The sequence below is a fragment of the Monodelphis domestica genome, chromosome 2 (genome assembly GCF_027887165.1).
Source record: "Monodelphis domestica isolate mMonDom1 chromosome 2, mMonDom1.pri, whole genome shotgun sequence".
Taxonomy (NCBI): Eukaryota; Metazoa; Chordata; class Mammalia; order Didelphimorphia; family Didelphidae; genus Monodelphis; species Monodelphis domestica.
The window spans coordinates 285,182,216-285,200,503 of record NC_077228.1 but is presented as its reverse complement, the minus strand read 5'-3'; the positions used below and the strand labels follow the sequence as shown (position 1 = coordinate 285,200,503).

The following is an 18,288-nucleotide window of genomic DNA, read 5'->3' as shown; positions in this document are numbered from 1 at the left end:
ACCACTCTTCTGCCTTGTAACTAATACATAGTATTGATTCTAAGGTCGTAAGGTAAGGATTTGAAAAAAGAAAGAAAAAATTATTTTTCCCCCCACTAAGGTCACTTAGAGTGTAAGTAGCAGAAATGATTCAAAATTGGATCCTCTTCCTCCTTAGTTACAACAGAGGGAGGACTTCCCATCCCGCCCCTCTTTCCAGAAAACGGAGGGAATCCTGACTCTATGGTTCTTTCAGTGGGATCGGCTCGAATCTCAACGGGACCTTCACTTCCCTAGAGGGCAACTCTATGGTCCTCGAAAAGACGAGCCGGCCCCTGGAGATGACGTTTAGGGGAGGAGTCAGGCGGCAAGATGGCTGCGCGGGTAGCTCTTTTCGGTGCTATGTGTCGGCGCCTCTGGCAGGTGACCTGGGAGGAAATAGGGACGGGGTGGCCGGGTAGCGTCGGCAGGTTTCTGGGGTGACCATCGCGGCCCAGGGTGGTAAATGCCTGTGCCCTCGCCTTCTGTCCGCGGGGCGGATTGGCGGCCGCGGACTTGTTTTGGTCTCAGGCTCCTCTCGCTTCGGACATGCGCTGGGGCACAGCGGAGGGTCCCGGCGCCTCCTGGGGCTCGGCTTTGTGGGCTGTGAAGTGGACTTAATAAACGTCCCGGCCCCTCAGTTTTCCGAGGACTCTTATTGATCCCTCTCATTAAATGGCAGAGCTGGAAGGTGATTTAGAACCTAGAATGTTAGAACATTTGAGACCTTGAAAGAGATTCAGTCTCGAATGCCAGCGGGCAAGGTCTTCAGAACTTTGTTTTAGAATATAGAATGTTAGCCCTGGAAGGGGCTCCCAGCCTAGAATGTGACAACCTAGGTCTTTGTGACATTTAACTTAAAGAACATTTAGCTTTAGAACCTAGAATGTTAGAGCTGGAGGGGATTCAGAGCCTAGTTCAATCAGTTGTTGAACTTTTATTAAGCTTCTACTTTGTGTTAGGCACAGTGGGTAGCGTGCCCTGGGTCTAGAGTCAGGAAGATCTGAGTTCAAATATGGCCTCGGATACTAGTGGTGTGACCCTGGGCAAGTCATTTAACCCTGTTTACTACAGTTTTCCCTTCTAGCCCAAGTAGTCGACAGGACTAAAACAACATAATTTGTGTCGGGTCTTGTGCTAAGCTCTGGGGATACAAAAAAAGTAAGGAAGATTTAAGAAGAAAGATAATGAGCCTTAGTTTCCTCATTTGTAAAATGGAAGAGTTTGGACCAGATAATCTTTCAGGTTTCCTTCCAGCTCTAAATCTGTCCTTGTGAATCTTTTGACACTTTTGATTACTCCTTGACACTTTATTATTTAGGTTTTTAGGACCCCATTTTCTCTTGATTCTCCTGCCTATCAGACCTAGCAGGATTCTGATCTAGGTCATACCTACTAACTAACCTTGGGTTCTCTTCTAGGCCTTCTCCATTTATACTACTTCACTTGATGATCTGATATGATTTAGTGATATGATCTCTATGAATTTAATTACCACTGTTATACTGATGATTCTCATATCTACCCATCTTGTCCTGTGCTGACTTCCTTAAAGTAAACTCATCCAAGATTGAATTCATTATCTTTCCCCCTAAATCCTCCTTACCATCTAAATTCCTTATAATGCTATCCTTCCAGTCCCTCAGGCTCACAACCTATTATCATCCTAAACTCTTTATAGTCTCTCACTCTCCATATCCAATCTGTTGTCAAGACCTCTCATTTTCTCCTTTGAAACATGTTTGGAATACAGTACATTCCCTTCTCTCTTTCAACCCTGCCACCACTTTACTACAGACCCTCATGCCTGGATTATTGCCAACATCAAGTCATTCCTCACTCCAATCTACCTCTATTTAGCCATAAAAGTGATTTTCTCGAAATGTAGAACCAATTATGTTATTCCCCATTCTACCCCTACCTCCCCCAGCCTATTAAACTCCAGTGTCTCCCTGTTGTCTCTTGGGCCAAATATGAAATCTCCTGTTTGGTGTTCAAAGCCCTTCATAATCTGACAGCCCCCCCTCCCCTTCACTGCCCAAACCCACACACTTTTCCAGTCTTACACTTTTCTTCTGCTACATACTCCCTGATCCAGTGAGCCTGGCCTCCTGGTTGTTTTCCATCTCAGCTCTGGGCATTCTCTGTGATTGGATTGCAAGCCTGGAATGCTCTCCATCCTACTACTTTCTTCTAATCACAGCTAAAATCTCATCTTACTCTAAGAAGCCTCTCCCTGGCCCTCTTAATTCTAGTGCTTTTATTTCCAGCATACAGCTTTTTGTATATATATATGCTCTTTAAGGGCAGGCACTCTTTTTTTTTGTCCATTTTGTATCCCTGTTGCTTAGCACAGTGCCTGGAACAAAGTAGATCCTAATAATTTTTTTGTTTGTTTGAGTAATTGACACATACACTTTAGTACTTCACAAGATCCATTTTATCAGTGTGGATATTCTTCCATCAACTCAGATTGTAACCTCTCTACTTTTAGTACTTTGTTTTATAAGTTGTCACCCAAAAAGTTCATTTCCAAGTGGCCTATTCTTTGGCAGTGAGGTTCCCCACACTTAAAGGCAAAACTACAATCCATCACTCTAGCCTTGTTTGAAGACTTTTTAGCCTGGTTGGATCTCAGAGTAAAGACCTCAGTGGAGCATATATAAATATAATTAATTATTGCTCATAATTTTATATAATACTTTATGGTCCATAAAGTGATATCCTCACAACCACCACATGAGAAAAGAGACTCAAGGTAATTATGGTGGCTGACCACATATTTAAAGAATTCTCATGTGAAAGAGTGCTTATAAAGGTCATAGAGGGGGAAAAAAGAAGAGAATCAACTTGTTCTGTATAGGATGACTGAGGATGAAGGACAGGCATGTCTTGAGGCAATAGAGGAAGAACAAGGCTTTATGATATATTTAGGTTTATTTACTAAGGCAGGATGAACTTGAGGTGTTGAGATGCCTGGATAGTTGCTTTTTGAGAGATACTGGAGAGGCAGGTTGAGTGTTAGAAAAGAGTTAGACTAGATGATGTCTGAAATCCCTTCCATTTCAGTTATTCAGCAATGAGGAAATAATGAGTAGAGGGAGGCTGGATGGCTACTTGTTGAGGGATGTTATAAAGGAAATTCATTTATCAATTAGGAACTAAGTTAGATTAGGTAGTAGCCTCTGAGATCCTTTTCAGTTCTGTGATTCAATGAAATCATCTTCAGGTCCTGAGCATTATTCAGGGTTTGTGTGTGTGTGTGTGTGTGTGTGTGTGTGTGTGTGTTTATGCTAAGGTAGCCTAGTTTTTCTTCAATCCTTATATTTGTTCTAAGGTAGAAGAACAGTAAGGGCTAGGCAATGGGAATTAAGTAACTTGCCCAGGGTCACACAGCTAGGAAGTGTCTGAAGTCTGATTTGAACCCAGGACCTCCTATCTCTGGGCCTGATTCACAATCCACCGAATCACCTAACTGCCCCTTCCAATGACTGCTGAAAATGAAGTTTTCCTGAATCTCTCCTAAGTTATTCTTCTCCCTCCCTACCTGAAAAGGTATATTCAAAACCGTCAAATTGAACTCAGCTGAATGGTATTTTCTTTCTCTCATCTACTGTCAGTTACATAAATTGGCAGTTTTCTCACAGTAGAAACTTAATAAATGATTATTGATTGACTCATTAAAGTAAGAAATTTCTGTGCTTTAACAGTTCACAATTTCTTTTAGAAACTTTCTTTATATAGTGTGTTGATTATTAAAATTCAAAACAAAGTTAAAAAATATATAAAAGTTCTCCTGAATGGTATTATTACTTTATTGAATTCTTTAGCATTCTCATTTCAAATCTGTAAATTCAAGAATTTATGACTTTACTATTGCTGAATTACTACAGTGTTCAAACCAACAAGTGTATTTTATTTAAATATAATTCAACTTGTAGAAACAGTGAAGATGACATTGTTTAGTCAGTGTCATATAGTATTGCTAATAAAAAATATTAAGGGCTGAGCATACTCACTGTCCTCAAAGATCAGGTACAATATGTACATAAAGTATATGTGAATCTATATATATAAAATACAAGTCAAATATCTTTTGGGGTTGGGGAGAGCTCTAGCGTCTGGGTGAATCAGGAAAAGCTTTATGTGGAAGGTGTGACTAGAGAAGAAATTTGGAGGAAATGAAGCAATTCAAAGAGAAGGGAAAATGAGACAGGAGTCCATTTTAGGAATGGGGACTAGGGCTAGCCAATGCAGGGGCATGGAAATGAAGACTTGAATGTGCACCTGGAACAAGCCTATTTGACTGGAATAGACTGAGATGGAGAATAATATGTAATAATAAAGTTAGAAGGGTAGATAGGGGTCAGGTTGTGAAAAACTAAAGAGAAGCCCATGTTTGATCATAAGTAAACAGGCTTGCAGCTTATCTTTTGAATATGATAATTGCTATCTTATTCAGAATTTTTCTTCCAGAGGCACCTTTTATTTTTTAGGGACCACATAGATTGAATTTTATTTTGTTTTTTGTTATCTTCTGTCTTAGAATGCATACTTATGCATTCTTTTTTTTTTAAACCCTTACCTTCCATCTTGGAGTCAATACTGTGTATTGGCTCCAAGGCAGAAGAGTGGTAAGGGCTAGGCAATGGGGGTCAAGTGACTTGCCCAGGGTCACACAGCTAGGAAGTGGCTGAGGCCAGATTTGAACCTAGGACCTCCCGTCTCTAGGCCTGGCAAGATCCACTGAGCTACCCAGCTGCCCCCATACTTATGCATTCTAAGACAGAATGGTGGTAAGGGCTAGGCAATTGGAATTAAGATTAAGCAGCTTGCTCAGGTCACACAGCTAGGATGGGGACCATATACATTTTAGCTACAAGTCCTCTTTGTGACATACATTGGCCTTGTGACCGACCCTGGGAAGTCACTTAACCTTTAGTGGTCCCAGCAACTCCTTGAAAATATGAGTTGTATTCTTGAAATTCATATGTGCTATTGGGCATACGTTTTTTATTTTGACCTTTTATAAAAAGCAGGAGGGTAAATAGTAAGATTTTAGGGGTTAAAGAATTGCTATTTCTTGCTTTTTGTAGCTAAGAGAATGACTACCATGAAGGAATGTTTGTGATTATGTATGTTTTGTTTTAAAGCAGCTGTGAGAAAGTGTCTTATTGGGATATTTAAAAAAATAAACTTTTACATTTTTAAAATCTGAAATTAGCGTCTCTTTAATTTCTTTTTTAGAGTCCAGGGATCTTTCCTATAAGCCATCCTAAGAACATTACAGCAAAGAGAGATGGTTTTCTTCAGTGAGTATAACAATGAGTAATTCTTATTTGAACAACAAAGCAGCCACTTGGATGTATTATTCATTCTTCTTGATTTTTCTGTCTTTTACATTTAGCAACACCCATCTGAATTGGGTGCAGTTTTCAAACTTGCATGTAGATGTCAGGAGTGATATGGACAAACCTAAGGTATGCATTCCACATTTGCACTATTTATTTAAATGTTAATTGTAGAAAGAAAACAGAAAAATATATTTACCTCATGTGGGATCATATGCCTAATTGTGTAGCCAAATCATTGGAGGTAAAGAATTTTTATTTCATTTTATTTTTAAACTAGAAAAACATTTAATTGAATCAGAATAATGCCCAAATAAATAACAAAGAAAATAAAGCACTACAACCACTCTCAATTATTTCCCCCATGCACAAAAGGAGGGAAATCTATGGATTTCTACAGTGGTCAGAGCAAAGGAATACATCCCACAAGGACTGAGTGTTAGCTGATAGGGGCATGACAGAATAGAAAGGTAATTTATATTTAAAAAAAAAAAAAGAAAAGTATTTATATTTACCCTAACCTAGTTATGACCAAAGGACTTTATATTTTTAGAGGTTGGGGAAGTAGATGAGTGAGTTAAAGAAAAAAGAAAGTAAGAGGCAATTAACACTGAGCAGTGAACACTTCAAAGTGACTGCATCATGGCTGGAATGCTATGTATAGCTCCATCTTCTGGCAAGCCTCTCTGACCTAATGCTCCTTGGCTCTGTTACTTATAATCTTCTTGGTGTGGTTCTGGAACTCATTTTGGTGCTGCCATGTTTTGCCACCTCCATAACTGATTCAGCGAAGGACCTCCGCATTCCCTTCCAAAGCAACTTTACTGCTTTCTGCAGCAAATTACTTCTTCCTTTTCTTCTGGGACTGGGGGAAGAAGGGAGAGTGCCATTATTCTTATGAAAAACTGGCCACCATATTTTTATCATTTGTTAGAAAGACCTCACCTTCCCTAATTGAGGTACAAAAGGGTTACTCAGATAAATCCCAGCCTTATTCTTTTCTTTTTCATCTTACTATTCTACTCCTCACACCCTGACACTATAAAGTACTTCTGTTATCATTCTCACTTGAATTAGGGTAAATAAAAATCTTTCCATACCTGCCATGCCCCTGGCAGCTAGCCCTCAGGCCATGTAAATTACTGTCAATATTTATATGGTTCAAGAGAACCCTTAGTAACTATAGAGAAATGGAGATGGTGACCCTTAGCCTGCATTTCTGCCATTATGGAAAAAGTCTTTACACTTGTATTTCAATATTGATACTGTCTCCTTGTCAAATATGCATGGGCTAATATCACTCCCCCCTCTCTATTGATGCTTTAAGAGTCTCAATCTCTTGGGCCTGTAACAGGGCTTGTTTAAAATTCATGGAAGTTTCTTCCTATTATCATCCTATGAATTTTTTTAAAAATCACATTATCATTTAAAAACTTGAGGATTTAGGAAAGGAATTTTTAGGGTAATTGTAAACCTGCAGTGATGAGGAATAAAATATTCTCTGAATTATACTGAGATACTGTATACTCATTCAATCATTCTGGGCCATTTAAGTGCCTTGGAAGAAGTAAATTAATTGATCTGGACAACACCAACAATTCCAAAACCCTAATTTTTTATCTTTGGAAGTTGACTCTATGTAAATTGCTCTTTGGTAGTAAAAAGATCACCTTTTGGGAGTGAAGTAACATGAGGTATCACTGGATAAACATTTAGGGGAAAAACAATGGATTTCCTCAGGAAGGTGACTCAGAAGCATTAAGGTGGCAGAATGGGAGCATATGACATAATGGCATAACTCTTTAAAAATGAGTAACTCTTGCAGATTAGGACTCAAAGGTTAAATTATATATATATATATATATATATATATATATATATATATATATATATATATATATATATATGGAAAAAAGTAAGAAAGAGTTAAGGAATGCCTCATTCTTTTGATATTGCATCTTCAACTTTTCTGAAAAGAAATTTCATAGATTACCTTGTAAGTTCTTTCCTTTCCAACTGCTTTTAAACATTCTGATGAGATGGTGCATCATACTGTATTAAAAAACACTTTAGAATGAATCTTTGTATAGATCTTGTTTGGATGGAGTAGTGATGAAATTCTTTGATCCTTACTGTTCTAAATAAGACAAAGAAGAATGGTCTGTGAACTTAATGCATTACTGGTGGAGTTGTTTATTAATCAGCCATTCTCGAAGGCAATCTGGAATTATGCACAAAGGACTTTAAAAGAATGCATACAGGAGCAGCTGGGTTGCTCAGTGTATTGAGAGCCAGGCCTAGAGACAGAAGATCTTGGGTTCAAATTTGACCTTAGACACTTCCTAGCTGTGTGACCTGGGCAAGTCATTTAATCCCTATTGCCTATCCCTTACCACTTTTCTGCCTTGGAGCCAATACACAGTATTGACTCCAAGAGAGAAGGTAAGGGTTTAAAAGTAAAAATACATACCCTTTGATCCAGCAATACCACTACTAGATTTGTATCCCAAAGAGATAATAAGGAAAAATACTTGTACAAAAATACTCATAGCTGCACTCTTTGTGGTGGCAAAAAAATTGGAAAATGAGGAGATGCCTTTCGATTAGGGAATGGCTGAACAAATTGTGGTATATGATGGTGATGGAATACTATTGTGCTATAAGGAATGATGAGCAGGATGATTTCTATGTGAACTGGGAGAAACTCAATGAACTGATGCAGAGTGAAATGAGCAGAACCAGGAAAACATTGTACACAGTAAGTAAAACATTGTGGAACAATCCAGTGTAATGGACTTTGCTACTAGTAGCAGGGCGACAAGCCAGGATACTACTAAAGGACTGATGGGAAAGAATGCTATCTACTTTGAGAGAAAGGACTATGGGAATAGAAATTCAAAAGCAAAACACATGACATCACTTATCTCATGTATATATGGGTATGTGATTGACTTTTAAAAATTGCTCTATAGCAAAAATGAATAGTATGGAAATAGGTATGAAGTGATAACATTTGTACAACCAGTGGAATTGCTTGTCGGCTCTGGGAGGGGAGAGGGAAGAGGAGAGGGAAAGAAAATGAACCATGTAAACATGGAAAAATATAAAAAAAACACATTTAAAAAAAAGAATGGTCTGAAATTAGGATGGTTAAGATAGTATATAATAACGTTCACTGTCACTTTTCTCCCTTTGGCTAATAAAATCTGGGGCTATACAAAGAATGATATGCTACTTTCATCAATAAAATAAAAGTATTAAGAAATTATGACATAATCATTCTTATTTCCTTCTTTGTTATTTAACTTTAGATTTCCATTTCTGATGAACCAGACACATTATATAAGCACCTCTCAGTTTTAGTAAAGGGCCATGACAAGGCTGTATTGGATAGTTATGAATATTTTGCTGTGCTTGCTGCTAAAGAACTTGGTATCTCCATTAAAAAGGTGTAAGTATGTTTTCACTACTGATGCTGCCTTATTCCCTATTGTAATATCACAAGGGCTTACTAGAACAGGAGAAGGACATTATAGATCTGTATACTTTAATTAGGACAGAAGTTCTAAATAACTTAGAACATCAGGTTTAGGATTATTTGTTGGCATTGGCATGGTAAACTCTATTGCCTACTAAGCACCAACTGTAGACTAAGTTTCTCTAACAGGTGACTTTCTGTGGGCTTTATTCATTTTGACAAAATTTAAATGTGAACAATGTTTACAATCTTACAGTAACTGCTATCTTGCCTAAAATTTGTAAAACTATTCAGAGCCAAATGCTGGTACCTAACATACTAATTTGAACCTGCACATTTCTTGGGTCTAGTAATAAGGCTAATAATTATTATTAACATTTTAAAAAATATTAAATACTAGCATTTATAAATGTGAATTTTTGCATGCAATATATGTATGATTTTATGGGAAAATATTCCCATTATTGCACATTGCATGATTTGGGCATACACATGAGCATGGTGATTATAGTTACAGATAGCAACCAACAAACAGAAGACTGTAAAGTATAGCCAATCCCAATAATTGAGTATCAGCTAGACTAAACAAAGATATGCACCAAGTATTGAAGTTAACTTAAAATTTAATGTCACTTGTCTTAAATGCTTTATTTGACTTGCCTTTTTTAGCCATGAACCTCCAAGGAAAATAGAACGTCTTACTCTTCTCAAATCAGTACATATTTTTAAGAAGCACAGAGTTCAGTATGAAATGAGGACATATTACAGATGTTTAGAGGTCAGTTGATTTTAGACATGAAATCCAGATAACATGTATTTGAAGGGTCCAACATTTTGTGTGATGTATATTATGTCATTATTAATATTGAATAAGCACATTTTATTTTTGGCCAGCTTCAGCTCTTTGACTTGAAGGTAGGAAAGCTCATCCTAAAATGTCATGTGTCCTATAATAGGGAGGGTAAAAGGAAGAGTTCAAACTTATATATTATTATATATATATAATATATAAATATATAATAAAAGGTTTATTAAACTAAAGAGAGAAGGGTGGGAAGGGAATCAGGGAATGACTTACTTCTAACCCCCACCCAATTATTAAACCCTAAGCTTTCTAAATTATCCTAAACTATCTAATTAAATGAGTAATTAAGGTTAGGGCAAAGACAGCAGGGGCCCTTAGGAATCTCACAACCAAGAATCCTCCTTTGTTCCAGTCAGCAGTCCCCAGGAGAGATGTCAGCAACTCCAGTAGAAATCCATTTTCTCTGTAGTATTCAGCAGTAGGAAGCAGGCAGAAATATCCAGACAGCCAAGGAAAGTAAGCCCTGTTTTTCTGGGTCCACCTCAGAAACCCAGACAGCTATCTTCCTAAGAGCCAGAGAGATGCAGCTTCTCCTTCCTATGGAGTTCAGCAACTGACCCCAACTGTCTTCCAGTAACTGCCTCAGTGTTCAGTCCCAGTTCCTGGGAGAGTTCTGAGTGGAATGTTGGCCCTGCAACATTTCTTGCATCCAACTTTGCAAAATCCCCTTACTACAGTTCCCCCTTTGCAAAAAGCAGAAATTGTGTTGAAAACACTATTTTGGCAGTTTTGCACTAACATACTTAAATTTCCTTAAACTAAAATTTCTACCCAAAATAATAAACAACGTACACTCAAGTATCTTATCCTATCATAATACTATCCTATTCTAGAGATTTAATCAAGGAAAGGAAAAAAAAGAAAGTATACAATGAACAAGTACAAAGTTCAAAATACAGATCAAACATACAAAAGCAAAACAAGCAAATAGTATCAAAATCAAAAGATAAACACAAATTTCACACAAAATATTAAAATCATAAAATACTACTCTTATCAACTAATACAGAAATTCTACTACTATTGCAATGCTTAAAAACTTAGACAAAAATTTTGAAAATTACAATAAACACAACATTGCATAAGTTTTACAAAAAAATTAAGCTAAACCATCAAATTTACTTATGCAAAATACATGTATCAATAGATAAAATCAAACATGAGTGATCTGTTTACATGAAATTTACATGCAAACATATGATACATACATGTACGGTGTACGTGCACTTTGTATTTACACACATGTTATGTGCATGTTGTATGTGCATGCACTAGAATGAAATTAATTTTATGCTCTTAACTATAATGTGTACAATTTATATATATTTACATGTGTATTACATTTGTGTGATGTGTGATGTTATATGTCATAGGTGCTATGTAATTTTTGTTGGTGTGTATGTTGCAGTATATTTTGTACTGTATCTTACCTTATTTTATCAATCTTTTTTTTTTTAAACCCTTACCTTCCGTCTTAGAGTCAATACTGTGTATTGGCTCTAAGGCAGAAGAGTAGTAAGGGCTAGGCAATGGGGGTCAAATGACTTGCCCAGGGTCACACAGCTGGGAAGTGTCTGAGGCCAGATTTGAACCTAGGACCTCCCATCTCTAGGCCTGGCTCTCAATCCACAATCTCAAACCCAGCTGCCCCCTATTTTATCAATCTTAAACTATCTATCTAAAGCCCTTTCTTAATAAAATCTCCTATCTACCTGTATTTCTATACTAAACTAAGAGCTATTTTTGTTAGTAACTACTTTATAAATAATTATAACATTGTTAGTATCTAAATATATATTGTTTCACTCATTTTACTAGTGATTCAACATAGCCTCACCATGTTTATGTTTTTGTGTATGTTTTTGTTATGTTGTTATTCATGCTGTGTCTGTTAGTGTTGTCATGTTGTTCTGTTAGTGTTATATCAATGTTACTGTTGTGTTAGTGTAGTGTTACTATTGCATGCAATATATTTACCAGAACTTCAAATTATTTCTTCTCAACTTGTTTGAAGAATTCTTCCTCTCCAAAATCCATGGTAGTAAAATGTATTTATGATTGCTTATATGAATATATGTTATGTCATTGTTTTATATTACATTACCCTAACTCCTTAAAACCATTAGTTCATTAATCACTTGATCCTCTTCATTGAACACTTCCTTCAAAGTCTTTATCTTAATATTTATAAGTCTTTCAGTCTTTAACAATGTCCATCAGTTATTTGAATCCTCCTCTTCATCTGCAATGTCCTCTTTCATCCAAATGTCCGCTTCCACTGGACTGGTCCTCTATTGATCTTTTTGACTACAGACTCTGTTTGACTGATGAGTTTCAGCTTTCCACGATTTATTCATCTTCATTTTCTTCTTCAATAATTTGTACATTTTCATTAACAATTCCATGAGCAATGATAGCATGAATCTCTACCTAATACTTTCACTGAAGATGGTGAAACTAACACAATTGTATAAGAACCTACTCAACTCTCTTGAGTTGCTGATGTTTTTGCAAAATTTTTCACATATACCATATCATCTGGTTGAAAATTATGAAGAGAATAATCCAATGGATTAGATTGGATCAATACTCCCATATCATGCAGTTCTCTAAGCCGTTATTGTAATGCACTTAAATATGAAGCAAGTTGACAATCTCCTCCTAAGAGAGATGTATATAAACTGTCTTACAAGTTTTTGCCTGCAGTGGAGCATGTCCAAAGAGCATTTCATAAGATGATATATGTAAATCTGTTCTTGGTCTTGTATGTAGGTAAAACAAAGGAAGAATATCTGGCCATTTTAGATGAGTTTCAGCACAAATTTTCCCCATCATATCTTGAGTTCCCTATATACACACTCCACTTGACCTGAACTTTGTGGATGATAAGGAACATGATTAGGTGTTATTCCTAGATTCTCATAGACTCTTTTCAGGATATCTTATAAAATGGGATCCTTTATCAGATTCTATGGTGGTACACCAAATCTAGGAATAATTTCCTTAATCAACACTTTGACCACCAAGTTAGCCGTATTTGTATTAGATGGAAAAGCTTCAGGCCATTTTGTTAACCTGTCCACAATTACCAGACAAAACTTGCATCTTTCAGCTTTTGGCATGGTGATGCAATCAATTTGCAAACTCTTGAATGGACAGTATGCCAAAGGTCTACCACCTAAACCTTTGTTTCTGAATGCACCTTGATTGAATTTTGGCAAACAGAACAACTTGTACAGATCTTATTTGCAACAGGACTTATTCCTGGTGCTACCCATTGCCTTTTTACAGAGTCTACTACAGCTTGAGTACCAAAATGATCTTTTGGATGAATGGCTTGACACAAATAGGTATACAGATCTTTTGGTAACAGTGGTTTTCCAGTGTCTGCAACCCATATTCCATGTTTTTTCCTTGATCCAAATTTATCCTTCCACTTCTGAATTTCTGAATCTACATAAGCCCTTTCTAAATCATTAGACTCAATAGTTGACAAATTCATTACATACACTGGAAGCATTCCGGACTGCAAATTTAGCAGTTATATCAGCTCTATGATTTCCTTTAGAGACTGAATCTCTGCTACAAGTATGACTTCTACAATGGATCACTGATGGCTGTTTAGATTTTTGGATAGTATCCAAAAACTCAGTTATTATTTTTGCATGTGCATTGTTTTTCCTGATGCAGTAATAAAACCTCATTGTTTCCAGATCTTCTCTGTTGCATGGCATACAGAAAATGCATAACATCAATCTAAAAATATTTGTACTTTTACCATCAACTAGAAGACTATGCTTCCATGCTACTAACTCTGCACCTTGAGCACTAAAGTTTCTAGGTAATGAGCCATACCACAGTATCTCAAATTCTGTGACCACTGCAGCACCAGTACATTGAATTCCATTACATAAATATGAAGAACCATCCATGAATAATACCAAGTCTGAATTTTCAATAAGAGTGTCTTTCAAATCCATCCTAGACATATCCACTAGATCTACTACTTCCACACACTCATGTAATGGTTCACCATTCTTTGGAAAATCAGGAAGAAGTATGGCTGGATTTAATATACTACACCTCCTTAACTGGATGTTCTCATTACCCAGGAGAATAATTTCATGCATAGGAATTCTTTTAATGTGAATAAGCTTGAGTATGAAATTTCCTCATTAGTGCTTCTATTTGATGTGAATAATACACAGTCAATTGACATTCCAAAATTAAATCTGATGATTTCTGTACTAATACTGCAGCAGCTGCTACACCCCTTAGACAAGGAACTGTACCAAGTTGGATCAAGTTGACAACTATAATATCCAATTGGATGATAACTTTGTCCTAAAATCTATGTCAGTACACCAGAAGCAATACCTTTAGTTTCATTGAGAAATAGTTGGAATGGTTTTGTATAGTCTGGGATACCCAATGCTGGAGCAGATAAAATGGCTTCTTTAAGCGTATTTAAGGCTTGAAGATGTTCAGGCTTTAGTTTCAGAGATTCTGGTTCTGTATTCCTGGTTAAATCTGTCAGACATTTTGTTAATTCACTATATCCAGGTATCCATTGTCTACAGAAACCAGTTGTTCCAAGAACAGCTCTGAGTTGCTTTTTGGTCTTAGGAGTACTCAGTTTCTGGATATCTGCTATTCTTTTCTGTGTGATACTTCTGGAACCCTCTGATAACACAAAACCAAGATATTGCATTAGAGGCAAAAACCCATTGTAATTTTGCCTTGGAGATTTTATGCCCACTGTAATAAGGGACTATTTTGAATGGTAAATGATAACTAAAATCAGGCTGTTATCTTCTTCCTCCCTTTCTCCCTTCTCCCTTCTTCCCTCTATTCACCCTCCTTCTTCTGTTGGTCTTTTAAATCAACACAGAATGAGTTTTATGATGTCTCAAATAAATATTCTTTCTCTTCTCTAAATTAAGGGTTTTATTGGGGAAGAAAGGAAAGATCAAAATGGAAGGAGAGAGGGTATGGGATTTCCCTAAAACTAGAATGAGTCCTAGGTTGAAAGATGGAATATAGTTCAATTTGGGAAAATGGCTGATAGGTCTGGAAGTTCAGTCACTATCACAATAGAGCAAATCAGAGAGCTGGACTTTGTCCTTCTTTCTTCTGTCTTCCAAGCCAAAAGACAACCTTCAGTCTTCAGTTTCCAAAAGCCAAAGACCTCAGATCTCTTCTGTCTTCCAAGCCAAAAGGTCTAGACTTCAGTTGGTCTGCTCCCTTTATAACTGCTTCTGGTCAAATTCCAAACCAGAATGCTCTCATTTGAATGACAGGCCATCAGTCCCAGCTATTCCTGTCTTGTTGCAGGCTTTCCCAGTTTCTCTCTTCCACACCATGCTTATATAATTCCAACAAAAGAATCTTGCTATCTCTTAGACTCACTTTAGCATGTGGGGATGCAAGACTAGGTAGTCGGAGCAATGGGTCAGAGAACATAGATAATTTAATCTGATATTTTGGCACTTTCAAAAATTCCACTTAATTCTATAACTATTCATCAAGCTTGAGATTTTTACTCAAATCTTGAGTTTTGTTTCTTTCATATTTAGTAGCACACTTACTGTGTGCTAGGCATTGTGTGATATGCAAAATAAATCCTTGTTCTTTTACAAACTTATAAATCTAGTGAGGAAAATACCCAACATTTAGAAATAATCCCATTTCTGAGTTTTTGTTTTCCCCCCATTAGATTTGTGTAGTATGAGATCTGAATCTTAGTCCAGGCTCTGCTGTTAACTAGTTGTGTGACCTAAAGCAAGTCATTTCCCTTCTCTAGACCTCAGTTTCCTCTTTTTTTTTTTTGGTGAAATTAGAAAGTTGAATTTAAGTTCCTTCCAGCAGTGATGTAAATTAATTTTGTGGCAAAATGCTCTACTAGATTATGGACTGATTTTGTTTTTCTCTTAGTTAGAACATTTAACTGGAAGTACAGCAGATGTCTATTTGGAATATATCCAACGAAACCTACCTGAAGGTGTTGCCATGGAAGTAACAAAGGTATGATTGTGATTTCTTCCCTTGTCTCAGAGAAAATTGTAAATTGGAGTATCAACATGTTGGAGTCTTATTTATGGTTTACCAAGTCAATAGGAATGGTGGGGTGGAAAATGCCATAGAGACTAAATCCTTCATCTGAGCCCCTGCCCAGTTGATTGAAGCAACAGAGCATAATCCTGCCATTGACACCCCAAACCTTTTGACTCTCCCTTCCTTAAAAAAGTACTTAATTGACAGGAGGAATTTGAATGAAGGAGGAAACAATTTTCCATAGTTTAGTTCTACACCTTCTAAAGTACTATGGAAAATCAGAGGAGTTAAAAAAGAAGGAGTAATTTACAGAGCGAAAAAAGAAGCCACATTTATAGCTGACAGCTCAGTTAGCAGTCATATATCATGTGGTCTATTTGCTTGATGAATATGACCTTTCATTTCTTTGCAGACAAGATTAGAACAATTACCAGAACATATCAAAGAGCCACTTTGGGAAATGTTGGGAGAGGAAGAAAAAGCAAGCAAGGCATAAAGATAATCTTCTCACATCTGGTTTTGAAATGGAAACATCTACTCATCTATACATGTCAAGAGCATTTACACATAGCAGAGTTTATTTAAATTCTCATTTATTGGGGGTGGGGTGGGAGTGGGGGTGGCAGCAGCTGGGTGGCTCAGTGGATTGAGAGCCAGACCCAGAGATGGGGGGGTATCCTAGGTTCAAATTTGATCTCAGGTACTTACTAGCTGTGTGGCCCTGGGCAAATCACTTAACCCTCATTGCCTAGCCCTTACTACTCTTCTGCCTTGGAACCAATATGTAATATTGGTTCCAAGGCAGAAGGTAAGGGTTTAAAAACAAACAAATAAATTAATTAAAAATCTCATTTACTTATTTGTCTCTTGGCATTAGAAATTTAATTTTGGTGACATGAATTACAGTGTAAAGGGCATCTTTAAAAGTTATTTCAGGTTCTGCTTTTAGGACATATAAACAAAGTTTTAAAACTATTGCATGACAGAAGTTATGTTAAGGCTTGTTACATAGTGTCAAAGAGGCATGCATGCAAGATAGAAAGCTGAGGACAGAAGAGCTGTCAATCAAAAGGAACATTCCATTTGGGAAGTTCCCATTCCCGGGAAAGACAGTTGGAGCCAAGCCAGGCTGAACTGGGGAGAAGCTTCTGAACTGAACCCCTTTTGACTTGTGGAGCTGGGGAGAGAGGCTTGTGAACTAAGATTTGGCTGCTTGTGGCTGATGGTGAAGACCCTGAAGCTTTTGCTGACTGACTGAGGTTACCTACCTGGTTAGAAGAAAAGAAGACATATAGTTGTCCTCATACCTCCCTAACTAACTCTGTGTCACAGTTGTGACAGACTGCCACTTCCCCAATGTCCTCCTAACTCTCATTTTAGAGAATAGGGAAACCTATTCCCTCTTACCTTATCCTCCATCCTTGTCCTGTCTTCCCCAAATAAATCCCTTACTTGAGAAGAGAGAAAAGAGTATCTTCTCTAAATCTCATAGTTCATACTGAGTGAAACTGAAGAGAAAAGGGGGAGGGGAAGCTAAAGGCTTCAGAATAGGGGAGGAAGGGAGATTTGAAGAGGGAGGAAATGGGAGGCATTGAGGGAAGAGGGTAGAAAAACCTTGATCCATTAGCCATATAGGATATCAATAGACACCCTCAGGAAGTATCTATCTATTACAATTGGCACCTCTATAACAGACTGAACCCCACAATCCTTAGAAACAGCAAATAAAGACATGTTTAAGCAGATTATTTGTGGAGCTGTGATTGTGGCAGATTGCTTGTTTCTGGGTCTACAAACATACTTTACAGCAAAATGACCCACATGATATTTGACTCTCTTGATTACATAGGCAACACAACCATGTCTGTATTGCAGTTACCTTTTCAAACCGAATTAATACTCTGGCAAATTCTGGCTCAAGTTTATGTGATCTTTATGGCTGTCTTACAGACTCTAACCTATTTGAGAAAGATATATAGATTTGTGATTCCCCTAAAGGCAGAAAAGATACTGGTTATTGATAACAAACTGGAAAGCATGATTAAGAGCTTGTTTGAGGAATTGATCAAGGAAAAAAGGCTAGATAAGTTTGAAAGCAAGGACAATGGACAGGCAGATAGCGTACCTAAGGGAAATGAAGGTGACAATGACACCAAGCCCGACAGTGAACCAGAAAAGATTTGTCCATTAAAGGAGGTCACCAAGCTATCCAGTACAACTGGTGTACTGCAATCTAAGGTTCACAGGCAATTTACCTCACAGGAACTTGAATCCCTAAAGAAATGTTTCCCAAATTTCATAGAACAACCTTTCAAATCTCAAAAGGAATTGAAATGTGCTTTTAGGATCTTTGACCCTGATTTTGAGGATGTAGAGTTTCTCCTATCTGAACTGTTTAGCCCCCATGAGCAAAGGCAATTCTTTGAAAAGACCAGGACTGATAGTAACTTAACTAGCTGGCCTACAGTGGAGCAAAGGGAAGATTTGCTCCAAGTGATTAAACAGTGCTGCTCAAAGCGAAT

The 18,288-nt window shown here is 37.2% G+C and overlaps 1 protein-coding gene across 2 annotated transcripts; it reads left to right on the top strand.

Moving 5' to 3' along the window:
- Positions 1 to 266: 266 nt before the first annotated feature.
- On the top strand, positions 267 to 17,511 carry MRPS10 (mitochondrial ribosomal protein S10). Of its 2 annotated transcripts, XM_007483919.3 has the most exons (7): positions 267 to 402; positions 5,266 to 5,330; positions 5,426 to 5,498; positions 8,681 to 8,820; positions 9,517 to 9,625; positions 15,647 to 15,736; positions 16,179 to 17,511. In XM_007483919.3, exons 1-7 carry the CDS (start codon positions 352 to 354, stop codon positions 16,260 to 16,262), a joined length of 612 nt encoding a protein of 203 aa, XP_007483981.1. In that variant the 5' UTR covers positions 267 to 351; the 3' UTR covers positions 16,263 to 17,511. The 2 variants fall into 2 exon arrangements, with proteins under 2 accessions (XP_007483981.1, XP_056674218.1); XM_056818240.1 differs by lacking the exons at positions 267 to 402; positions 5,266 to 5,330; positions 5,426 to 5,498 and adding an exon at positions 7,816 to 8,127.
- Positions 17,512 to 18,288: the final 777 nt, after the last annotated feature.

What these genes read in the sequence shown, in the direction of transcription:
- MRPS10 (XM_007483919.3), top strand. Translation starts at nt 352, where the DNA reads ATGGCTGCGCGGGTAGCTCTTTTCGGTGCTATGTGTCGGCGCCTCTGG. An exon ending in AAGAGAGATGGTTTTCTTCA is followed by an intron (nt 5,331 to 5,425) that starts GTGAGTATAACA and finishes TTTTACATTTAG; the next exon opens with CAACACCCATCTGAATTGGG. An exon ending in TTGCCATGGAAGTAACAAAG is followed by an intron (nt 15,737 to 16,178) that starts GTATGATTGTGA and finishes ATTTCTTTGCAG; the next exon opens with ACAAGATTAGAACAATTACC.